This window comes from Nerophis lumbriciformis, linkage group LG04, assembly GCF_033978685.3.
Source record: "Nerophis lumbriciformis linkage group LG04, RoL_Nlum_v2.1, whole genome shotgun sequence".
Classification (NCBI taxonomy): Eukaryota; Metazoa; Chordata; class Actinopteri; order Syngnathiformes; family Syngnathidae; genus Nerophis; species Nerophis lumbriciformis.
In genome coordinates, this window is record NC_084551.2 from 27,807,501 (window position 1) to 27,834,387 (window position 26,887).

Here is a 26,887-nt window from a genome sequence, read left to right on the forward strand (position 1 = left end):
ATGTCCGGGCCCTCTACTCCTCCTACTTATAGCGCACACAGTCACACATATATAGGACTTTGGGGATTGTCCTGCGGGGAGGCATGGCGGGGGGTTGAGGATGCCTCCAATGGGGCTCCAGTCCTCCTTTCTTGTCCCCTGCTCGTCCATCCCTCAATCTTAGCTGCATATTAGACACTTAGGATTTGGGGGGCTTGGTTTGGTTGGGACCCACCATGACCTTGATGTCCCCCAATTTTAATCGCATTATTAGTTCCCACAAGCATACATATCTCACTCACGCTACAGTACACACATCAATAGGGACTGGAGGTCGGCTGTAACGGCTGACCTCCTAATTTTAACTACACAGTAGACACTCTGGGGGCCTTGTACACATGCATGGGGGGTTTGGGGTTCGGCGCACCCCTCATTGCCTCGTCGGCCGGCGGGGACTGCGGTCTGGTGGCCTGCCAGGCTTTTATTCATTTATTATTGTTATATATATATTTTTTATTTTTAATGTATTTATTATTTTTATTTTTATTATTACTCATTTTTATTTTATTTTATTTTTTTAATTTTATTTTATTTTTTTTATTTTATTTTATTTCATTTTTTTTTAAATCTTATTATTTATTTGTGTGTGGCGTCGCGCGGGTCTCACTTCCTGTTGGATGGGGTCCGTGCCCGTGTGGCCCGACCTTGCGCTGTGGGGTCTCTGTCGGTGACTTGGTGTGGTGGCGGCGCAGCCCCCGTGTCTGGTCTGGATGCTGTGTCCCGGTTGTTTGGGCGGTGGTGTGTTTGTGCGGGTTTGGGTTGGGGTGGGGGGCCTTTTGGTTGGGGGGGTTGTTGGTGTCTCTTGTTTGCGTGTTGGCGTTCGGGCTGACCGGCGGGCTGGCGCCGGCTGGTCTCCGTGGCCCTGGTGGCGTGTGGTTGCTGGTCGCAGTTTTTCTTTGATCGCTTTGATTTGATTGGCTGGTGCTGGCTGTCTGGGGTTATTGCGGCTGCTGTTTCTGCTGCCGTTTGTTTGTGGTGTGGGCGCCCGTGGCTGCTGGGTCTGGTGCAGGGGTGTGGCTGATGTTGTGACTGGTGGCAGCGCGCGCGCGTGATGGCTGTCGGGGCTGACGAACTGTGTATATGTATGTATATGTGTGTGTATGTATGTATGTTTATATATGTGTATGTGTACATATGTGTATGTATATGTATATATGTGTATGTGTGGGTATGTATACGTGTATGTGTGTATGTGTATGTGTATGTGTGTATGTATGTATGTATGTATATTTCTGGGGGTACGCTCTGGGCCTGCCTGTCAGACGGGGGTCGACGCCTCAGGCTACTGCATCCGAACTGCGTGTCTGGAGCTCCTGGGTCCCGCTGTCCATCCCTTCCGGGTGCCCGTCTTGGTTGGGGCCTGTTGGGCCTAGTCCCTGCGTCTATTGTGGTAGCTTGGTGCTGCAAGGTATTCCAAGGTGCTGCGAGTCGGCCAGTTGCTGGGGTAGTGACCTTGTTTGTCAGCATGTCTGTGATCTTCTTTTAATTCTTTTTTTTTATTTTAATTAATTAATTAATTTATTTATTTATTTATTTATTTTTTTTAAATATATTTTATTAATATTATTTTTTAATTTTTCCCCTCCCTCAGGGGGGGGGCTCGGCGGGGCGGTTGCTGGTTGTTCCATCTCCATCGTTGGGGTCCCTGCGGGTGGGGTGGGTGGTTCCCGTGGCCCTGTGCCTGGGTGGTCCTGCGGCGGCCGGTTTGGGTGGGGTGGCCGGGGGCTGGCCTCGCCGCGCTCTCCGGGGGTGGGGGGTGGGCTCGTGGGGGCCCGGTTGCCTGTGGGGTGGGGGCGGTCTTCCCGTCCGGTTGCGGGGAGTCTCTGGGTCCCTCGGGCGGGGCGTCTCGCCTTTCTGCCCGTGTGGGGTGTGGTCTCTCGCTGGCTTGGGGTCTGGCTGTCCCCTGCTTTTCTCGTGCCCTGTCCTCTGCCGGGTGCGTCTGTCTGCGGCCTGCTGCTGGCCCTTGTGGGCGGTACGGTGGGTCGGGCTCTGGGGTTCCTGTCGCTGGCCGGCTTGGCTGCGTGGGGGCGGTGGTCCCTGGTTCCCTGGGCACCACGCCTCCTGTTTGTGGGTTGGGCTCTCGGGGGTGATGGGGCCGTGCTCTGGCTCCCACGCACTCTGGGAGTCGAATGTATTGTACATGCAAATTCACATATGCTCACATACGTACATAGGTACCTACGCTCCCACATACATACACAAATACAGTACATATTTACCTACCTAATGTTCGTACATCCACACGCACATTCAATATACAAACATACACATACACATACTGTACATATACTTTCACTGTACAAACACATATACACATTCTGTACATATACATTCATTGTACAAACACATATACACATTCTGTACATATACAAGTACATATGCATACTTACACTCATGCACATAATCACGTTTCATCAAACATATATTAACGTTGTTGCCCTAGGGTAAACTGGGTGTAACACATGGCACACTGACAAAGCTTAACCTATTGTGACTATAACAATCTACAAGGTTAATGTAGGTTGCTTCTCTTTCTCCCCCTCCATTTTTCTGCATTCTTTCGTATCTCAAGTTATCATTACGTATATGTATTGTTGCATTTAAACAACTGTATTGTTGATAATAAAGGTAAATTATTGGTATTGTTCATTATCAATAGCGCTATTTCTATTGGTATTTGTATTGATCCATTTGTAGTGTAATAATGCTCATTGTCATTTCTGTATTATTTTTTTTTTTTCCGCTAACTGCTTATTTGCTATTACTTTTACCATCATATTTGTACATGTCATATTTGCTGATGTTGCTCTATTGTTGTTGTTGTTGTTGTTTGCTGTTGTTGTTTTTGTCTCTCTGTCTAATCCCCCTCTTGTCCCCACAATTTCCCCCTCTGTCTTCTTTTTTTTTTCTCTTTCTATCCCCTCCTGCTCCGGCCCGGCTGCACTAAATGATAATATAAATACATTTAATAAAGTCAAATACAAATAAGGCAACAAGAGAAGTATCCTACACTTCTCTTTTGTAAAGTAAATCTGAACAGCCGACATGGGCATCTACATCAACTATATGATTTGCCTGAGAAGCTGGACAGGACATAAAAAAAAAAATAAATAAAAAAAATAAAAATAAAAAAAAAATAAAAATAAAAAAATTAAATAAACTTGGCTTTCATTTCAAATTGAAACTATAAAAATGATTCATTAATATTAGAACAAAATGTACAAAAGATAAAGGACTAACAAAACAAAAAAAAGCCATTGCAGAGTGCTATCATAACGTGCAAACAAGTGAATACATCAGATTATGCACGAAAGTCACATACGAAGGAACACGTTCATTGTACTGCTCATAGTATATATAGGACATATGTCTTTGGCCAAATGGTATTACATCTGTTATTTTGGTGTGTCTTTGAGAGGTAGATGGATACGAGGTCCCTCTGTGCACGGTTGATGTTACGGTCGTCTGTATTTTGGGCACCCCCGCTTTTGTAGCTGTTCATAGGGGCTTTGTGCCAGTGGTAGGCGGCCCGTTCTGTTAGCAACCAGCTTTACAGCGCTGGCCAACGATGGCAGTTGAGAAAAGAAGGGGAGTGTTTTAAATGCTTAACGTGTCTTCGCTACTTGATAATTTGTTTGAATGTGCACACCGACGCAGCTTTGCCGTGCAACTTGTTGTGGTGTTTGTTGTTGCTTAATCCGCGCGGGGGCATTTCCAGGTTTCGGGAAATGAGCAGGAGTGCCTAGAGAACAGCAATGAATTGTGTTCTGGGGTTAAAAGGCGTGCCTGTTGGCACCCAGTGGGTAACTCTGCGGGAGGGTAGGGCACCGATGTAATCATGTATTCATTTTCTCTAATATTTTTGGGAGCCTTCTTGTAATGTTGTTTGGTTTGTTTTTTATATTTAGTTTTTATTTTGGCCAGAGAATTCGCTTTTATATGTTGTATGTGTCGACAACTACATGACTAATGATTTATCAACACATCACTAACAATGAGGTGGATTATAGATTATAGTCTTTATTGCAGTGTCCTGTAACAGTGCATATTGAATGGTGCTGAGTCTATTTTGCTTACTCGTAATTTAAGGGAATATCTAAAGCTTGAACAGTTGTGAGCATTTTCTTCGGTATGTACCACTTTTTGACCAACAACAGGCGGTGTTGCACTACAGGGCTCTGCCTCACATAACATACTTTTGTTTATCTCAAAATGTATAGCGATATCATTCAAATTGCATTAATATAATTAGTAGTTGTATGAGGAGCCCACAGGCAGAGAATGATAGACATGAGTGGTTGGCAAAAACTACAACTTCATTAACTGTTGCAAATTTGGAGATAAAGTAATTACCGTATTTTTCGGACTATAAGTCGCAGTTTTTTTCATAGTTTGTACTCAGGAGCGACTTATGTGTAAAATTATTAACACATTACCGTAAAATATCAAATAATATTATTTAGCTCATTCACGTAAGAGACTAGACGTATAAGATTTCATGGGATTTAGCGATTAGGAGTGACAGATTGTTTGGTAAACGTATAGCACGTTCTATATGTTATAGTTATTTGAATGACTCTTACCACAATATGTTACGTTAACATACCAGGCACGTTCTCAGTTGATTATTTATGCGTCATATAACGTACACTTATTCAGCCTGTTGTTCACTATTCTTTATTTATTTTAAATTGCCTTTCAAATGTCTATTCTTGGTGTTGGGTTTTATGAAACACATTTCCCCAAAAAATGCGACTTATACTCCAGTGCGACGTATATATGCATTTTCGGCCGGTGCGACTTATACTCCGGAGCGACTTATACTCCGAAAAATACGGTAAGTGTGAAAAAAGGCTGCTGTTTATCAAGACTAAGTGAACTTATACTTAATTGTTTAATTAATACTGTTACCTATAAAGTTGTGTAGCATTACCTTTTGCGGGTGTTAAGTTGGATTACTTGTTACTAATGTGCGAGTCCCTACGCCTTGTGACTGTTGACGGCGAGACTTGTGCAGTTGCCAATCATGTGCAACATTCTACACATGCGCTGTGTGCTGACTGAATCGAGTGGGGGCGAGCCTTAGCATACAGTAACCATGTGCAAGCTTTTGCGCATGCCTTTCGTGATGAATGAATCAAGTGAATCAAGTGAATTGATTTACTTAGGTTAGTGACTAACAGGTACCCAAGTCAGTAAAAGAATCACGTTTACCATCACTAGAGTCCATTGTCTATCAGTCACCCAGGGGTGGTTGGCTGGTTGTTAGTTATGAACGTGGCATGCTTGGTTGGAAATGCAGCGCAGCCTATTTTTTAAATGTTAATATCGCCAACGATCACCGTCATTTCATCGAATCTGCCATAACAATGTAATATTGTGCATAACTAATGTGAGCAACCTTTGAGAGGAAAAAGAGGAAAACTTCTATCGGCACAGAGTGCTGCCACGCAAGCCCCGTAAAAACATTTTCAAAATCAAGACTACATTTTCTGCAATTGGGTATATTCTACACTATATTTTACCTTTATATTTATTCTCACCTACCAACCTCATTTGGCTGTGTTTTTGACACGTCCATGTCCCATGAAATGTACCAAAAAATTAAAAATTTTTTAGGAGATCATTTACTAGCATTTGAATAATTTTAATGTAATTTAAAATTCTATAACATGCATGCAAAGAACTCAGAATACGTTTAACATTTGGCATCGCTATCCTGTTGTAACCTCGGTTTACACCCGTCACGTCAAAAATATAAATTCTCGCTGGCCACTGATAAATAAAAAATATATCAAATCAATTACTAGCAGTGTTCGGATTGTAATCATTTACTCATGATTAGCAGAAAAGTAGACAGCCGCCAGCGTTGTGGCTTGGAGAGCAAACAGAGGCGAAAGCAAGTAAGTTAGCTAGATGGTTAGCTAACTAGCAAACTTTTTTCGGTGCTCATGATCGTCTCCTTATCCTGCAACTCAGTGCGACGTTTAGGCAAGAGGAACAGCGAGTCCCTGCGGCTGAGGTGAGCGTTCATCAAATTTAGTTTCAGCGTGAAAATTAATATTTAAAAACGCGGATTTCCCCGTTTTCGCGGACATTGCACATGCCTGAGATTTAATCTTGTACTTTTTTTGATGTACCATTCAGTTCCTTGTGACGAACCAAAAAACGGTATGGCCTCTGCTGATACACACCTGGGTTGGCAAGCATAAATGCAGACGGTCTGGGTGCCAATACAAAGAAAAGAGTTAACACTGGAGAAGGTAAGAAAATAAAGAATGTGGTTGATGAAGTAAGAAAAAAGCCACAAGGAAAATAGGAAAAAACTATTTCACTGTAGTCTGTATGGAAAGCCAACGTTCCTGTCAAAGTCACATTCACCATGGCCAGATTAATGCTCCTCTGTTTTATTTGGGCTCCAATCAAGGTTTTGTAAGGTAGCACCGTATCTGTGCAATCTAGTGAGAGTCTGTAAAAGTCTATATGCTGCTATAGTACAGAGGCTGGATTGTTTTTGGTGAGCCGAGCTCGAAAGGGAAATGAGGTCTTCAGTTCAACTGCTCAGTGTTGCTTATTAAAGAAAGGAAAACCTAAAATTAGACAACATGGACGCTTGTGAGTGTTTTTTTGTCACGGCTCACTGGTCTGACCAGGTTCATGTTTGAACAAAAACACAGTGTAAACAAAGACAACACCCACAAACACCAACTGCTTGTCGCTATGGTTCTAAATTAAGTTGTTTAGCCTACTCTATGTGCCTGACAACAAAACTTGCTTTTATTCCATCCTTTTCGATGATCAGCTATTTTTATACAGGTACAAACAGAGATACTCACATATGTGTCCCTAAACTCCAAGACAAGGGCATGCTGATGCCCATCTGTGAATGTATTATATCATAGGGCAGCTGTTCATGTTAAAAAAAGAAGGCTGCAGAATCTTTCAAATTCTTTATTTTTCTTATCTAAGAAGACACAGCTTTTTTTTTAATCATGTGACCTTATCAAGATGTTAGAAGTCATTTATAAAGTTGAACAAAAGTTTATTTTACCTACAGTATTTTAATATATGTAATGAAAGCATCAACTTGAGGGTGCACATGCACACACGGCTGTGCAAGTTTGTGTCTGTCAAAGACATCGTTAATCTATGTGCGAGTCTGTGCCTTTGACCCATTAAGTGATTTAAATGCTGTTTCCAGAGATTTGCAAGATTCTGATGATGGGGTCAGGTCAGACAGAGGAGAACAGAAACTTGATTCAGAGCCACAGTACTTGTACGTAGAAAACATTCTGGGCTAGATAGAGGACAGAAAATGTACAAAAAAGGGTAGAGAGACATTTCAAAGGGGGTATTGAGGCAGGGCTCTTTCAGCATCTGAGGCTGCTCTGTAATAAGAGGCCACGCCATGAACTGAGTAGGGCACGGAGGAAACACCCAAACATTTTTTTTGTTTTTGGGTGAGTTGGATGGAAGTCTATCACATAGAGCACTGAAATAACTTCAAGTAATTCCAGTGAAGTTGCTTCTTGATTCCACTATGTATATTTACTGTTTTGTCTTTCTCCCATTAGTATTTAAGAGGTAACAATGGACAACAAGATCCTCGTCATTTAGATAAGCAACTTGTTTAATTAAAGCAGGAAGATTGCTGGTAGTAAGTGAATAAGTAGAAGTGAAGTCTACGACAGAGTTGACAGTGGCAGGAGGCTATTAATATTAATCAGTGACACATAATAAGGCAAAAACACAAGAGTGTACGGTATAGCATGGGCCTGCTAAAAATGTATACATATGCAAGTTGGTTTGCTTTCATTTATTTCGAACAAGATACAAACTCATGCTAATAGTTATAAATACAAAATGTCTGAAATTAAGAATGAAGAAGCCCAGCTTATTTGATTCTACCACTTCCATTATAATTGACACACTTGATCTCTTTCATTCAAACTGATATGAACACATGTAGACTACGGTTCAGTGTGACCCATGGCATGCATGCGCTGATTAGTGTGCAGTGTTTTGGACAAACTGAATGGAGTTCATGTGGGCACACACTCATTACAAATCTCATATAGCCCTTCTAGAGTTTTGGACCCTGCTGTTTCACATTCTCATTTAATAAAGACTGAGCTATTAGTGCACGTTAACTCAACTTTCCCACGTCTGTCTTCAAGACCCTTTACCTAATGTTGTCTCTCATTAAACACAATAGAGAATTAATCTGAAAGAAAGGTCTTATGTGAATAGTAAAATTATACATCCTCCATTAACACTAGCACAAGATCGTAGAAACAAATACTATAATCATGATTTATAAAACACCATTAGCTGCAATTAGCAGGGTCCAAGTGTGTTTTACACATACAGTGAGTGGCAGTGCATTGGTTTAGGCGATGGTTATACAGTATAGATTAAGACAGCTTCAGTGTGGACAGAACCCTGTATTTAAAAGTCACAGATCTTGGACTTCAGGCCAGTTAAAACTAGCTTTAAGAGAATTGAAGGATAATGATTTATTCCATAAGGAGAGCCAGTGAGAAACCAGACAAAGATGGTTGGTCGAAATTAGGAATGTAATATTAAATGATAAAACTAGTATTAAATATTACCGTTTTAAATGAAAAATCTTTGACAAACCGTGTTTGACAACTGTACTTCGATAAACTCACGGACTGACTAGCGCCAGCTCACAACCTTAAATGCGATCATTAAAACAAGAGACAATAACGTCTTTCCCAATAAAGAAACAATATCTAAACGTATACAAACACATTACTGTCTGAGCAACTAAGCTATTTAATTGTGCACATTGCACCTACAAGCTATTGATAGAGTGATTGTTCTATACGCAGGTTGTTTTTTTACGATGCATTCAAGAACATCTTAACAAAGAACGCCACAAAGCCCGCCAGAAAGAATAAATAATAATAATAGTTTTTAGATCATTTTATTTAGCGGTGTAACCATTAATTTTAAAAACAATTTGATCCGAATCATAATTTGATGTTGCCGATACAATTCAGGGATAACATTAGTTTTAGAGCGATACAATCCGAAACGATTCAGTGAGTTGAAATCGATTCAGGCACTTTAAGCAAAAAAATTAAAATAAAATAATCACTGTGACTGTAAAATACTACTGAATACTGGACACTGCAGGTAAAGTTTCCTATATTCCTGTTATTTCTTGTAAGAGAATTATTTGAATAAATTGCAACCAACATTTTAGGTTGAATTAACAAGACGAAACATTTTCTGCTCTCATTTCTAACATTTAAGAAATGTTCAATAAAGTGCAGTAACCAAGATTGTAACGGTAGATTTGCCTGCTATTTTTGTTTGGATGGCAAGTTTGTCACTTCAATCTTTGATTTGTTGTTCATATAAGACACAGAAACAACAACAAAAACAACAACAACAGAAAAACATCAGCACATACGATATGTACAAATAGGATACCAAAAATGATCGCAAAAAAACAGTTAGTGCAGTAGATAGTAATAACACAGCAGTTACAATGAACATTATTGCACTACAACTGGACCAATAAAAATACCAATTGAAATAGCATTATTGATACTGAATAATAATAATAATAATAATAACAATAATTACATAAATTATCAACAATACAATCGTTTCAAATGCAACAGTTCTGAATTCTCTACAATAACCTTTTTTTTTTTTTTAAGAAAAACACGATGCATGCAAAATAGTGGGTTTTCAAATGGTGTGTCAGTTAGTACAAAATAAATAAATAACTTGGTCAAAAGATTGTACTTTTTTGAGCACATTCAGTAATACCGCAATAATAATGATAACCGTGATAATTTGGTCACAATAAATGTGATAGGAAATCTTAATAGATTGAAAAACAAACATGTTTCTACACGCTAGCTCAAACAAGGAGTCGTTATCCTCCCCAAAGAAGCAGATGTGTCAAAACTCACTCTGAAGTAAAGTAGAGCCTTAGACAGGGCTATGGGATTAGTAGGCGCATAAGCAAGCAAGTATGTACACACACGTGTATATACATACAACCACACAAGAACGCTCCTTGCACATGTTCTTGTACATGCAAGACATGCCACACAGTTTAAATCTATACAACTGCTTATACAGAAGGGGCATGGGTAAAGGGTAAAAATTAAATAAGTGTTCTCTACATATATGAGCAAATCATCTTCACTATTACAATAATTTTAAAGAAGAAAAAAAATGCATTTTTACTGATGTTTGAATGCTCTAGAAAATAAGATTAGAGTAGATAATAATGATCATTTTCTTTTGAACTCGTCATGTTTAGCCTGTGGTATAATATGACTTCATCTGTGTGTGCAGTTGACTCATCTGGCACAGTTGATGCTTACTTGAGAGAGAGAAAGTAAGAGAGCGAGAAAGAGGTGACATTTTTCTCTGTCAACCTTGCACACAATACTTATTCAATGGTATACCGCAGAGGGATAGCAGTGGTTTATATGCAGTGCGCATACACGCACGCTCGCACCCACAAAACACATTAAGTTAACTTTAATTTTATTATGCAAATCAAAACACAGGCAAACTTTCTGCCCATTCTGGTTCTTTAGATTGTGCGGTTTAGTTAGTAATAACTAACTCAACCGGTTCATTGCTACAGCTAGTTTAAGTTCAAACTCATTAAGTCATTGGATAAAATCTAGATACACTTCAGCTTTACAAGTGGTTTGTCTAACCTTTTGAAAACATGCAATATAAATATGGAATCATGCGAGAGGGAGGCTAAAACGTCCCAAAGTGGGGCTTTATTTCATGAAACAATACGTCAAACAGTGAAAGTTGCAGCTTAGAAATGATCGTTTCTGGTGAGGCTGTACACACCAGTAATGCACTAAAACATTTTTCACGCAGCATGGAATTCCTGGAATGTCATAGATTTCACTCTACTCACGAGAGCCACCGCTTTCCAAGCAAGTAGAGCAACAGCTTCAAGGCTCAACAGCTCATTTTATAACATGAATGTCATGCAGAAACAGGTCTTTCTTTAAAACAGAAATTCTTAATAAAACATTTTTTTAGGAATTAAAAACCTTCATTCCCCTTACCTAAATTCTGAATAGGACTCGTGCAGTCATAAAATGTTATGAAAAGAAAAATGTGTCTGAGCTTTGCTGCTTCAATGGTGCAACTGAGAACAGTGCCATAGTTCTTCTTTTACAACTGTTAACTATAAAAATAACGTCTGTCCCATATCAAAGTCCGCAGAATCTATAGTTCAACTAGTCTATCGTTAGAACACCACAGAAACCACAGCGTCAGTTAAAAACTATGATATACGCCACTGGCAAAGGATTTTTAACCCTGCTGCCCAACATCTACAAGCCTTGCAGTTCATTCCAGCATGGATCTATCTAACTATGGGGCCTTTCTGTGGGTGTTTCTGTTTGCTTTCCAAGTCTTCATAGGTTTTGTCGATTGGTCTTCCCCTTTCCTCCACAACTAAAATCATATATGCTTAATTTCAAGTAAAAAAATTAATATCACGGTTATTGTGACCAAATGTATCATGGTTATCATTACTATCCCGGTATTGTTGAATGTGCTTAAAAAGTAATTAAACACACACTGAAATATTTTAGGAAAGCATTATTTAAACTAATTAATAAACTATAGATAGTAATGTGTTTTGTACTCATGTTAGCATTGAAGCTAGAAAGCGATTAGCGGTGCTAGCTGCTATCACCAGTCTATGAGTCTATAGAATTGCTGTTATCTATTATGGTTTTAGGATCATTTTGGGCTGCACAAGTAAATTTAAGGCCACATATCATCACAAACTGTTCACTCTTAAAAAAAAAACTACAAAAACGACTGACCAAAAATTATGGGCAAAAATTTTACAAATCAGATTCGACTATGTAAATCGTTAGTCAAAGAGAGCCCTGTTTACAGTAGAACACTTTAGTACCATTTTTTGTCTAAAAACAATCAAACTGTACTGCTTGGGGGAATTGGTCTGTTTTGGAACTTTCTTGTTCTATTTGATGCCAGAGAATATAGGAAAAGTCATCATCAGTATACGATGTGACTGTAGCCTCCAGCTTACTGATGAGCAAACAGAAAATGGTGTCTGTGTCAGAAATCTTACTGAACACCTATTTGATGAAGATATAAAAAACAAACAGGTGCTCATTAATAGCAAAGCTACAATAGCCAGATCACACAAACAGTACATATATAATGGCTGTTCCGTAAGCCTCCCTGAGAGGTCCATTAAATGCACATGACAAACTCTGTAAATTCTAACAGAGCTGTGTGCTATAGTGACAAGTTAGTATGCAGCAAGTCATACACCACAAAATTCCCAAAAGATTCTGAAATACATTTTGTGGGCTTCACTGTGGGTGTTTACCTAAAATTGTGTGCATTTTTTCTTTTATTACTCAGCTACTTGTAATTATAGTTACCAGAAAAACATGTCAAAAAGTTGTATTTACTGTAGACAGATTGATCAAAATTAGCAACTGGAAAATGGCCTCCGGTGTTAGGGTTATTTTTGTAATGTTTTAGAAAAAAGTGGCATCGGAGTCCATCCATCCATTTTCTACCACTTATTCCCTTCGGGGTTGCGGGGGGCGCTGGAGCCTATCTCAGCTACAATCGGGCGGAAGGCGGGGTACACCCTGGACAGGTCGCCATAAAATTGAGGTATGTTTATTGTCTGCTCCAAACCTCTTTTTAATGTTCTTCCTTCTTTGGGGGCTGTAAAACATTACTCATCCTACTCAATGAAGATACAATATGTACATACTACTAACACATGATTCAATAGATGACACTGGCAGAATTAACTTAAACATCACTACTATGCAATTTGCAAGTAACCATGAGAGAAAACCCACGCTTTAGTTAGAGTTACTCCCCAACACCGTCACACTGTCTGTCTTGCTCACTTCAGCAGGTAGGGTGATGAATGTATGTGTCTCTGTCAGCTCCTATTAATAGGGGGAGCACAGCTCAAGTCAATACAGTGGAGGGAATAGTAGGGCTCTTACTCTCAAGCACAAATACTTGAAGGATTTGTCTGAGAGTCCAGATGTAGAAGAGGCCAAGAAAAGGGTGAGGGTAGTGTGCAGAGAACACAAACAAACTGCAAACAGTACAGTGATGAATTTACTGTCTGTATGGTAAAGAAAACAACCAATAAGGAACTTCTCAGCATAGCGGGGTGACTACTGGACCGGGTTTCTGGTGAAAATTAATGAAGCATCTTAATGTCTGTCCACTGATAAACCAGTACTGCTCAATTTAAAAACACCTTTGCTTGTGACAGTGAGGCACAGGTGATTCATAACTTCTGACATCTACGTTGCTAGGGCACAAGCTTAATGACGCAGACAAGCGGATTTTGGGATTCCTACCTCTTGAATTGGTAGCTAGGTCAGCCACTTTCTGAAATGCGTCCAAGAAGGCAGCCAAGGCGACCACTGTGGCCCTGAAAGAGAAAAAACAACTTAAGTTACAAAAACACAACCGATATAAATAAATGGCAGCAGAAGCAGTGCTTCCAACCCACCTTAGGTTGGATAGGATATACTGAGGAACAGTAATTAACTTCATGAACATAAACAACGCATTACTGTTACAAGCAGGTGCCTCAGTGAATGCCTGAATGTGCCCTGCATTGTTGTAAAAGTCAAAGTCTTAGCCAGGCACTGTTCCACTGAGGAAAGGTGTTTAAGCAAAGTTGACCAGGCTGACAGATAAACAATTAGCCCTAGCTAAACAAAAAAGGGGCCCTTGGGCAGGCAAAAGTCATACAGAGCCACTATTTGTTCTCTTGTTAAGTATATGCAGTGCAAACAGTCTGAGGTGAAGCGACACGGCAGACCGAAGTATGTCAATCTATTCACTGCGAACAACATCGGTTTAAAATTACATTTTGCTTTAATATTATCAGACAACACTTTATGGCTGCCAAAATGACTAATCCTTTGGTGTCTGGCAACATTGCCTTAGTGTCAGGCCTGCTGACAGGTTAACCAGCATACATTGATAACATCAGACACAACATACCTCTCATCAATGAGATCACACGTGTGGGATTAAATCGATCAATCAATCAATCAATCAATTTTTTTTTTATATAGCCCTTAATCACAAGTGTCTCAAAGGGCTGCACGAGCCACAACGACATCCTCGGCTCAGATCCCACATCAGGGCAAGAAAAAACTCAACCCAATGGGCACAATGAGAAACCTCGGAGGGGACCGCAGACGTGGGGACCCCGCCCCTGGGCGACCGGTGCAATGGATGTCGAGTGGATCTAGTTAATAATGTGAGAAATCCTCTTTTGTTGGTGCCCTTATGTGAACATGCATTTTAACTGATACCTGGTCTCAAAAGAAACAACACTATAGCAGTCACACATGCCACACGGAGACACGCAACACATTTTCCAAGGCACTTACAAAAGTGTTCTGAAGGGGAGTACATTCATTTTAAAGTTTCTAAGTACAACAAAAAACAACTTTTCCATTAAAGGGGTTATATTATGTTTTTCTACATTTAAAACTCTTCCTTGTGGTCTACATAACATGTAATGGTAGTTTTTTGGTCAAAATGGTGCATGGATTTGGTTTTACAGACGTCTTCAAGCTGACCGTCTTTTACGGATGTGCACATTCTGTACATATACAAGTACATATGCATACGTACACTCATGCACATAACCACAAACATATATTAACGTTGTTACCCTCGGGTAAACTGGGTATAACACATGGCACACTGACAAAGCTTAACCTATTGTTACTATAACAATCTACAAGGTTAATGTAGGTTGCTTCTCTTTCTCCCCCTCCATTTTTCTGCATTCTTTCGTATCTCAAGTTATCATTACATATATGTATTGTTGCATTTGAACAACTGTATTGTTGATAATAGAGGTAAATTATTGGTATTGTTCATTATCAATAGCGCTATTTCTATTGGTATTTGTATTGCTCCATTTGTAGTGTAATAATGCTCATTGTCATTTCTGTATTATTTTTTATTTTCGCTAACTGCTTATTTGCTATCACTTTTACCATCATATTTGTACATGTCGTATTTGCTGATGTTGCTCTATTGTTGGTGTTGTGTTTGCTGTTGTTGTTTTTGTCTCTCTGTCTAATCCCCCTCTTGTCCCCACAATTTCCCCCTCTGTCTTCTTTTTTTCTCTTTCTATCCCCTCCTGCTCCGGCCCGGCTGCACCAAATGATAATATAAATACATTTAATAAAGTCAAATACAAATAAGGCAACAAGAGAAGTATCCTACACTTCTCTTTTGTAAAGTAAATCTGAACAGCCGATATGGGCATCTTCATCAACTATATGATTTGCCTGAGAAGCTGGACAGGACAAAAAAAAAAAAAAGAATGTGCCGTGTTGTAGATTCAGATTTTAGCATTCCATCTATGAAGAAAGCGTTTCCTGATCACACATAGCCTGTATAGAGTATTGGCTAATAAATACAGTGTTAGGGCAGAGGTTACTAATCCAAGATTAAAACATATATACTGACTATTTCAAGTGCTACTAGTCACAACATTAACTCGATGCTGTCTATAGGGATTGGCTGGCAGTTGCCAAATTTGTTCGATTTCCCATTATAGGGATGTCATGGTATGAACATTTCTTATCACGGTCATTGTGACCAAAATGATCACGGTTATCATTAATATGGCGGTATTTTTTAAATGTGTTCAAACAGTACTTACTGTATACTGAAATCTTTTAACTAAGTCTAATTAAAAAAACATTCAAAATGATATACTTTGTAGAATAAAAATTATAGTAGATAACTGTTACATGTACCTGAAGTAGAAAATAAATGTGCATATGAAAGCAACATAGGCATTATTAACAAAGTAATATGGCAGAAATTGAATAACATAAATAAATAATAATACATGTAAAAATGTGAAAGATGGCCATAAGATGTAACTGCACTATTTGTCCTAGTATACAACAAGGGTGTTGATATATGAGAGGTCTAGTCTTACACATATCAATTTGAAAGTTTGTCAATGAAATATGACAGCGCTGCAGTGATCTCTTTTGCCATTTTTGTCGAGGAAGCAAAAGCAGCTGCTTATAGAAGACATCAGGTATTGTATGTGATGTTGGTAGATGATGATGTACTGTAGCATCCAACTTGCCCGCTGCATGCCCACTCTGTAAATAAGGGGAAAGCAAATGTATTATTATTTTTATTAGATGCTAATTATTATTATAATCATCCGACTGACACACAGTGACACACAAACCCTAATGTTTCACTAGTAAAAACAAAACACATTGCAGCGTTTCTGCTAGGATTTGTTTTTAACACTAAGTTTTAAAAGTAACGTAAATTAGCAGCAGTCATCAACAGCACAAAACACATAAAGAGAAGTACATTTTGTTCTGCTGCAGTATGCATTGTGTGCACACACTACACGCTCTCATCGGTAGCGCCCAATAACAAGTATATTTATGTAACAATTAAGTGTAACTATAACAACGTTTGAGGGACAACCGACATGTTCATTTTCAAACACTTTCCATCATGCATTCAGCTACAAATTGACGTACCTTACACTCGACGTGGAGTTGTTACCGCTGGTTCCGGAGTTGGCTCAACGTGTTTGAAGTGTGGCCTACCTTCGCGGGGACTTCTTTCCTGCATTTTCTGGTGATGGGTTGACTATCCTCAATTATTTTACTTTCAGCTTGCTTTACCAATCCAAAATGCATTCAGACTTCAGATTTTGTCCGTGTACTACGAGGGCAAAATCTCAATAGCGACGTCCGTGTGTTTTCTGCCATTGCAAACAGCGCTGGTGCGCATGCGTCATCTTCGGAGATGCGGCTGCTGGTGCGTTTTCAGGAAGTGAGCAATGTCGCTTAGAATGCATTAATAAATGACAATTTTTCAATAGTTAAATAATTAAACGGTATTACCTTACCGTCCGGAATTTTACCGCAGTTTATCATTATATCGTTTACCGTTACATCCCTAGTCCATTAACAAGTAAATATGGTAAAGCCAGGGGAGACAGGACCTTCTCTGTGGTCGGCCCTAAGCTCTGGAACACTCTGCCCCTCCATGTTCGAACTGCTCCCACAGTGCAGTGTTTTAAGTCTCATCTTAAGACCCACTTTTATTCTCTGGCTTTTAACACTACGTGAGTTGTGTGGTCCTCTGTGTTTTTAAATTTAGATTTGTATTTATTGTTTTAATTGGTTTTACCCTTTAAATTTGTTTTTTAATCATATTTATTTTTATATTGGTTTTATATTTATATTTATTTTTATTCAGTCATTGGTGGAGCTAAGGATAATATTTGAATATTGTTTTTAATATTGTTGTGTAGCACTTGGAAACATTTTTGTTGTTTAAATGTGCTATACAAATAAAGTGGATTGGATTGAATTGAAAAAGTCAAGGGCAGTCACGGCATGTTCTTGCCGTAAATGCTGGTCATTGTACCCCGCCTGGATGGATGGCATCACGGCAGGTGATAAGGGCGGTCGCGGCACTTGCCGCGGTTAAGTTCGAGCCCTGCACCATGATGCTGCCAACTGAGCTGAGCTTACCGCCCAATATGTACATGCACTTGCACAGTGCACTTTAATTGGTGTTCAGCTGATGCTCTGTTTAGCTTTTTAATTGCACAAATGGACAACCCCAAAAAAACTGATTTGTCATTTTTCAACCTAACACACAAAGAAAGACAGCTATGTGAGACATATATACGTTAATGTTATAACACTGGTTGCTGTTTTTACACGGGACAGTGGCCAAGAAGCCAATTATTATGCACACCCAGTGTAGTTATAAACCAGGGGTCACCAACGCGGTGCCCGCGGGCACCAGGTAGCCCGTAAGGACCAGATGAGTAGCCTGCTGGCCTGTTCTAAAAATAGCTCAAATAGCAGCACTTACCAGTGAGCTGCTTCTATTTTTTAAATTGTATTTATTTACTAGCAATCTGGTCTCGCTTTGCTCGACATTTTTAATTCTAAGAGAGACAAAACTCAAATAGAATTTGAAAATCCAAGAAAATATTTTAAAGACTTGGTCTTCACTAACTGACAAAGAAACAGATAACAGATTTGGTGTCCAGTTCAAAGTGTGACATGATTTATTTAAACATTTGAGAGTTGACTTTTGTATTTTACATGAGTTATTATTTGTACAAACATGGTGCAAAGTAATTCATGATTTGTTAAAAAATGTTAGTGGCTAGCTAGTTAAAATGGGATATTGTGATTTCACAAGACTGTCTTAGAAGTGATCATTTGAAAATGTTCAATTTGAAAAATGTGCACTTAGAGAAAATACAAAAATAAAGTGTTGCATATTGATATTTATCTGTTTCTATATATATTTAGTGTGAGAAATCATTAAGATGATCAGTGTTTCCACAAAGATAAATATCATTAATTATTAATAATAACATAGAGTTAAAGGTAAATTGAGCAAATTGGCTATTTCTTTATTTAAGTTTGTATCAAACTGGTAGCCCTTCGCATTAATCAGTACCCAAGAAGTAGCTCTTGGTTTCAAAAAGGTTGGTGACCCCTGTTATAAACAATACAGAATACAACCAGTTTGTTTCTTCATATGATCATAACCATGTGCACATTTTTAGGCACTGTATACTGGCGTTGAAAGTATCTTTTATTTTCAACAAACTATAGATCAGTATTTTTGTTGTCGTAATTGTCTAAATAAATAGTAGACCTGCATAATAACATTTTAATGATGGAACAGAAAACAGTTACAATGTTATTGAACACACTTAATAGTTAACATATGATTTACGGTAAGTAGGTTATGCACTCCAAACTGCCAACAGTTCATATATACATCTTTGTGTATGTAAATAATGTAACACTGTATTAAAAGCGGTTCTCAATAAATTCTTAATGTTAAGATTTGAGCGTCAAATACATGTTTATGTTCCATTTTCATTATTTCCTGTTAAATCAATACAATTATTTTTAACACAAGTGAACGCAGTGGTCCTAGTGGTTAGAGTGTCCGCCCTGACATCAGTAGGTTGTGAGTTCAAACCCCGGCCGAGTCATACCAAAGACTATAAAAAAAATGGGACCCATTACCTCCCTGCTTGGCACTCAGCATCAAGGGTTGGAATTGGGTGTTAAATCACCAAAAAACGATTCCCGGGTGCGGCACCACTGCTGCCCACTGCTCACCCTCACCTCCCAGGGGGTGAACAAGGGGATGGGTCAAATGCAGAGGACAAATTTCACCACACCTAGTGTGTGCGTGACAAACATTGGTATTTTAACTTTAACTTTTAACTTTAACTTTAGCACTGCGCTTGGTTTCCTTTTACACTTCACTCAGAGCGAAGCTCTACTCAGCTTGTTTGCTTGATACAATTGCGGACTATCTGCTCCGTTGCATACTATACTCTATTGACTGCACGTTCAGAAATTAACACAAAAAAAATCTGAGGCTTTAATAAGACTTTTAGTTTGAATTGATACTGAAATAATGGGATGCACCATATTCATATTTATTGAAATGCATCTGCATATGCTAAGTTATGCAGTGTTGATTTATTACGTTAAACAGTAATTGTAATAACCTTTAAAAAAGTGGTATCGAGACAACTTCAAAGATGTGTTATCCTTTATAGTTTATAAAAAATAAATCAATTTATATGACTCAAATATGACTATACTAAAATACATTTGTTGTCAAAATGAACACTGCTGATGACATTGGTCATAACAACAACAATGACTTAAACTATTTTCCAAAACACCTGTCCTGTCCTTGAAGACGACCGACTTTATCTCACCCAGTTCACAAAAGCTTGACGAAGCCAATCTCAATTCCCCATAGATTGTGGCATAGAATAGCAAAGTGCTCTTTCTGACAATGATGCATTGAGTACTGCTGCCGCCACCTATTCTTAGTGCTGCAGAGACTGGAATGTAGCTGTGGTTGATTTGGACCATAGAAAGAGGCTGAATTTAACCCCGCTTTTGAGACACTAAATTCCATCCATCCATCCATCCATTTTCTACCGCTTATTCCCTTTGGGGGTCGCTGGAGCCTATCTCAGCTACAATCAGGCGGAAGGCGGGGTACACCCTGGACAAGTCGCCACCTCATCGCAGGGCCAACACAGATAGACAGACAACATTCACACTCACATTCACACACTAGGGCCAATTTAGTGTTGCCAATCAACCTATCCCCAGGTGCATGTCTTTGGAGGTGGGAGGAAGCCGGAGTACCCGGAGGGAATTCCAGAAATTATAATATAGAATACATTTTAGCTGTATTTTAGATCTTGGCACGTGTTCTGTATTATAAAGTGTATTCATATATACAGTATTAGTCAGACCCGGGCAATTATTTAGGGGCCACATTGAGAGAAATATGTGTCTGGGGGCATGGCTGTCTTGAGTTTAATTATTTCTACAACTCTTATTTTTTTGTGATAGAGTGATTGGAGCACATACTTGTTTGTCACAAAAAAACATTCACGAAGTTTGGGTCTTTTATTAATTTATTATGGGTCTACTGAAAATGTGACCAAATCTGTTGGGTCAAAAGTATACATACAGCAATGTTAATATTTGGTTACATGTCCCTTGGCAAGTTTCACTGCAAAAAGGTTCTTTTGGTAGCCATCCACAAACTTCTGGCAAGCTTCTGGTATAATTGTTGACCACTCCTCTTGACAAAATTGGTGCAGTTCAGCTAAATTTGTTGGTTTTCTGACATGGACTTGTTTCTTCAGCATTGTCCACACTTTTAAGTCAGGACTTAGGGAAGGCCATTCTAAAACCTTCATTCTAGCCTGATTTAGCCATTCCTTTACAACTTTTGATGTGTGTTTGGGGTCATTGTCCCGTTGGAACACCCAACTGCGCCCAAGACCCAACTTCCGGGCTGATGATTTTACAAACCCTGTTTCCATATGATTTCCCAACTCAAATGGAAACGGGGTTTGTAGGTTGTCCTGAAGAATTTGGAGGTAATCCTCATTTTTCATTGTCCCATTTACTCTCTGTAAAGCAGTGGTTCCCAACCTTTTTGTAACTGCGGATCAGTCAACGCTTAAAAATTTGTCCATACGGCCTGGACTACTGGGTGTGAAGTTGGAGACGATGCAGGTGGAGGCCCCCTTGGTGTCCTGGGTTGTTGATTACCTGACTGACAGACCACAGTACGTGCGACTGCAGGACTGTGTGTCTGACAGGCTGGTCAGCAACACCGGGGCCCCGCATGGCACAGTCCTCTCCCTCTTCCTCTTCACCATCTACACCACCGATTTCCACTCTCACTCCTGCCAGTCCTGCCACCTTCAGAAGTTTTCTGATAACTCTGCGATAGTGGGGTGTATTGAGGATGGTGATGATGAGGAATACAGGGCACTGGTGGAGGACTTTGTCACATGGTGTGGAAAGAACTACCTCCAGCTTAATGTGACGAAGACCAAGAAGCTGGTTGTGGACTTGGGAAGGAGGAGGAGTACTCCGGCGACCCCTGTTTCCATCAGGGGGGTCGATGTGGACATGGTTGAGGATTATAAATACCTCGGTGTACAAATCGACAACAAGCTGAATGGGTCAAAACACGCTGAGGCACTCTACAAGAAGGGACAGAGCCGCCTCTACTTCCTCAGGAGACTAGGATCCTTCAACGTCTGTACAAAGATGTTGAAGATGTTCTACGAGTCGGTGGCGGCGTGCGCCTTCTTGTACGCCGTGGCCTGCTGGGGCAACGGGCTGAGAGCGAGGGACGCAAACAGGCTGGACAAGTTGGTAGAGAAGGCCAGTAACGTGGTGGGAGTGGAGCGAGACTCTCTGGCGGTGGTGTCAGAGATGAGAAGTCTAGCAAAACTCCTAGCCATTATGGACAACACCTCCCACCCACTACACTCGGACCTTGCGGAGAGAATGAGCACGTTCAGTGGAAGGCTCAGACTCCCAAAATGCAACACGGAACGACACAGTAGGTCCTTCATACCGACAGCCATCAGACTGTATAATGCATATGTTCCTTGACTGCACTTAAATGTAGAGTATATGTAGAAAATATTTATTATATACATATATATACTATATATATTATATTATTTATTATTATTATGGTCTATTGTGAGCGAACTGTGGTGCTGAATTTCCCCCAGGGATCAATAAAGTACTTTCTATTCTATTCTAAAATGTGCTCACGTTACGCTAAAAGCAAATTAGCCTTCACCTCAAGCCAGGACTGCGAGCGAGCTGAGCTGCAGTTTATATTTCTAGAACGTCAACGGGCTCATAGTGATGTTACTAGTAGTTGACTGGGAGGTGTTTATTATAATTTGGGGAGAGTCTGTGGCCTGATGCTTACCTGCTAAACGCTAAGCACTGACTACATGAGCTCTGAATACGCACTGCTGATTGGCTGTTACCGCTCTGCGTGTAACTAATCAGATGGTTGTGTGGGTGGGACAATGCTGGGTGCTGTGTAGAGTACTGACAGAGACAGACAGAAGGAAGCGGAGCAGCTTGTTAAGACTTTAGCTTAGGCGGCTACTTAATATGTTCGTGTGGGAACTCGTCCGGTACACCTCCGAACCGAACCCCCCGTACCAAAACGGTTCAATACAAATACACGTACCGTTACACCTAAGGCTGCAGCTAACGATTATTTTTCTATCGATTAATCTATAGATTATTTTTTCGATTAATCGGTTAATCTATAGATTATTTTTTCGATTAATCTATAGATTATTTTTCCTTTTACCGATTATTTTTTTTATTTAAAATGAAGATGAAAAAATAAATGTAGGCCAGTTTTTTCAAAAGGCATGGCTTTTATTTACAAAAAAAAAGTATGGCCACTCAGTCAACATTGACAACAACATGACAAAATATTCTGTAACAATGTAAACATTTAACAAAATTAAAAGTAGCTTATTTGCTTTTAATGTGCAAATATAAAAGTAAACATCCAGTGCAAATCTTAATATTCTGCAATAGTATAAGCATTTCAAAAGTAAAAGTATTGCTTATTTTGCTTTAAAATGTGCAAAAATAAAGATAAACATCCAATTCAAAAAAGTGCAAAACGGAAATATTCTGTAACAACAGTGTAAACATTTCAACAAAAGTAAAAGTATTGCTTATTTGCTAAAATGTGCAAAAATAAAGATACACATCCAATACAAAAAAGTGCAAAACGAAATATTCTGTAACAACAGTGTAAACATTTCAACAAAAGTAAAACTTTTGCTTATTTTGCTTAATAACACAACAATGATAGTATGATTAAAGTGAAAGTTAATTGTTCGTTTGTACATAGTATACGTAATTGTTAATGTTGTAAAAGGTATTTGCACAACTAATTAACGTTAGCGTTAAAGAGGAGCGCGTCTTTGTAAACACTGAACAGGCACGCCAAACGCTCCTCTCAGAGCGAAACGGTGCTTTAGTTTATGAATTTACAACGCAGATACAAATGACACATTCATGTTTTTGTGTAATGATGACAACGTATACTCACGCGGACGATTGACTAGTTGATGGTGATGGCAAGAACGCTGCCGTTGTGCTGCTATGATAGGCCATTTCCGCTCGACACAGTGTGCATACAACAACATTATTAGCAGAGGTGGGTAGAGTAGCCAGAAATTGTACTCAAGTAAGAGTACTGTTACTTTAGAGATTTATTACTCAAGTAAGGAGTAGTCACCCAAATATTTACTTGAGTAAAAGTAAAACGTATGTTGTGAAAAAACTACTCAAGTACTGAGTAACATACACACACATATCATATATATATATATATATATATATATATATATATATATATATATATATATATGTGTATATACACACACACACACACACACACACACACACACACACACACACACACACACACACACACATATATATATATATATATATATATATATATACATACATTGATATATACAGTATATAATTTATATTTATTTATTTTGCCGTTTTTGTTTACATGTTAAAGGTGTTTTAATAATTATACATGCATGTTTAACATATAGATTCCTTTCTTTCATGAAGACAAGAATATAAGTTGGTGTATTACCTGATTCTGATGACTTGCATTGATTGTAATCAGGAAGCAGTGCTGGTAACGTCCACGTTTTCAAATGGAGGAGAAAAAAAGTTCATCCTTTCTGTCTAATACCACATGAAAGTGGTTGTTATTTGGCATCTTATTTGTCCACCTTCCATATTCGTTTTTATACCCTTTACAAGAAATACATTGGCGGCAAACTCCGTAGCTTGCTAGCTTGTTTGCGCTGGCTTTCGGAGACTCTTATTTTGAAAGCGCAGGCGCGATGGAGCGGGACTTTTATTGTGAAGACAGGAACTGTGCAGTCAGTCTTTACGGTTGAAATCAATCAATCAATCAATCAATCTTTATTTATATAGCCCTAAATCACAAGTGTCTCAAAGGGCTGCACAAGCCACAACGACATCCTCGGTACAAAGCCCACATATAAATGTTATTAAATTAAAAAAAAGGGTATTTTTTCCTTCACACTTTTGATTGATTGATTGGAACTTTTATTAGTAGATTGCACAGTACAGTGCATATTCCGTACAATTGACCACTAAATGGTAACACCCGAAGTTAGCTCGGAGCCAGTCAGGTCATGTGACCCCTGGCTCTGTTTGATTGGTCCAACGTCACCAGTGACTGCATCTGATTGGTGGAACGAAGTGAAACGTCACCAGTAAGGCACTTTGAAGGTCTGTCTGACAGACCAAAACAAACAAAGCGTGCATTAACAGATCGATAAAAATTAGTAGCGAGTAGCGAGCTGAATGTAGATAAAAGTAGCGGAGTAAAAGTAGCGTTTCTTCTTAGGCCGTTTATTGAAATACTCCCACACTTTTGACGACTTTTGGCGTGCTTTTTTCCCCTCGCTCGCACCGCTCGCATCGTCTGCTTTGCGCTCCGCCATGACGGTAGTGTGACGTAAATATGCGACGCGACGACGAACAAAAACGTCCTCGACGTATTTACGTAACCGATGACGTCGACTACGTCGACGCGTCGTTTCAGCCCTAGTTACACCCCTAATATATATATATATATATATATATATATATATATATATATATATATATACATATACACACTAGGGTTGTACGGTATACCAGTACTAGTATAGTATCGTGGTACTAATGAATCAAAAACGGTACTATACTCTGTTTGAAAAGTACCGGTTCCGTCTATCTGTGTTGGCCCTGTGATGAGGTGGCGACTTGTCCAGGGTGTCCCCCGCCTACCGCCCGAATGCAGCTGAGATAGGCTCCAGCACCCCCGCGACCCCGAAAGGGACACGCGGTAGAAAATGGATAGATGAATGGTTTCCCAATTTTTATTATTATTTGTTTTTAACGGGTATGACGGCGCGTCGTCACGTCATGACATTGCTGGGTTTACAACCAGAGGAGCGTGTTCGGCAGCGCACAATCACAGACTACTTACAAGCAGACAGTGTGTAGACAGAAAAGGGAGAATGGACGCATTTTGGCCTAAAAACTGACTATATAAATTTAAGCTCTAACACTGTAACACCCTCAGGAAAAGGTCCTTTAAGATATGGCTAGATAGCTAGCAGCGAACATCCATCCACAGTCGGCAGTGTTTTAGCTACTTCTAAATCACTAATCTTCGCCTACATGGCGACAAATAAAGTAAGTTTCTTACAAGTATCATCCCTGCAGGACGGCGAATAGCTAAACATGCTTCACTACACACTGTAGGAGGATACAACAGCTCACCGGCGTCACCGATAACAAAAGCTAGCACGCCTGAATGTAAACAAATGCCATGGGTGGATTTACACCTGACATCCACTTTAATGATACCAAGTACAAGAGCGTATCTAGTGGATACTACTATGATTTCATCTATATTTTTTATCGTCACAAAATCTTTTTGACTTTTTTTGAATTCATATGTTTATAAACTCAGTAAATATGTCCCTGGACACATGAGGACTTTGAATATGACCAGTGTATGATCCTGTAACTACTTGGTATCGGATCAATACCTAAATTTAGGGTATTACCCAAAACTAATGTTAAGTATAAAACACAAGAATAAGTGATTATTACATTTGAACAGAAGTTCAGATGGAACATGTTGAAACGGAAAATAACCAGATATTAACAGTAAATGAACAAGTGGATTAATAATCAATTTTTACAGTTGGTCCTTTATAATGTTGACAAAATAATAAAATGAGAAATGACACAATATGTTACTGCATACGTCAGCAGACAAATTAGGAGCCTCTGTTTGCTTACTTACTACTAAAAGACAAGTTGTCTAGTATGTTCACTATTTTATTTAAGGCCAAAATTGTTCTTCGATTGCAATAAGAAACATATGTTTAATGTACCGTAAGATTTTTTGTTAAAATAAAGCCAATAATGCCATTTTTTTCTGGTCCCCTTTATTTAGAAAAGTATCAAAAAGTACCAAAATATTCTATAGACAGCATATATACAGCACTGCACATCATAACGGCGGCTACAGTTTTGATGTTAGAGGTGTAAAAAATGGCGGGTCAGATTGAAAATCCTAACGGGCCGTATTTTGCCCAGATCTGGTATAAAGCATTAACTATACTGTCTGTTGCACATCGTCCTTCTCAAGATCTCAGCTTCAATGGATTTAATAGCCACACTACAGCCAAACAATTTGATCTCTTGTGGTGGTCTTTTTCTGTTCCACTAATACTTCCAACTAAAATAAATTGTGTCTGTCCAAGACACAGCTGCATCAGCCATGA

The 26,887-nt window shown here is 39.2% G+C and overlaps 1 protein-coding gene across 9 annotated transcripts in view; it reads right to left on the reverse strand.

Annotated features, from left to right (window-relative positions):
* Nucleotides 1-26,887, reverse strand: part of LOC133598525 (protein MTSS 1-like) — a 90,435-nt gene that overhangs the window by 51,325 nt on the left and 12,223 nt on the right. For 7 of the 9 annotated variants that reach the window (XM_061951267.1, XM_061951243.1, XM_061951258.1 and 4 more), the window contains exon 3: nucleotides 13,443-13,516. In XM_061951267.1, coding sequence (XP_061807251.1) covers nucleotides 13,443-13,516 — 74 coding nt within the window. Of the gene's footprint in view, nucleotides 1-12,923; nucleotides 12,976-13,442; nucleotides 13,517-16,069; nucleotides 16,242-16,640; nucleotides 16,893-26,887 lie in introns of those variants that run through there. The other 2 variants (XM_061951282.2, XM_061951299.1) reach the window with 2 other exon arrangements.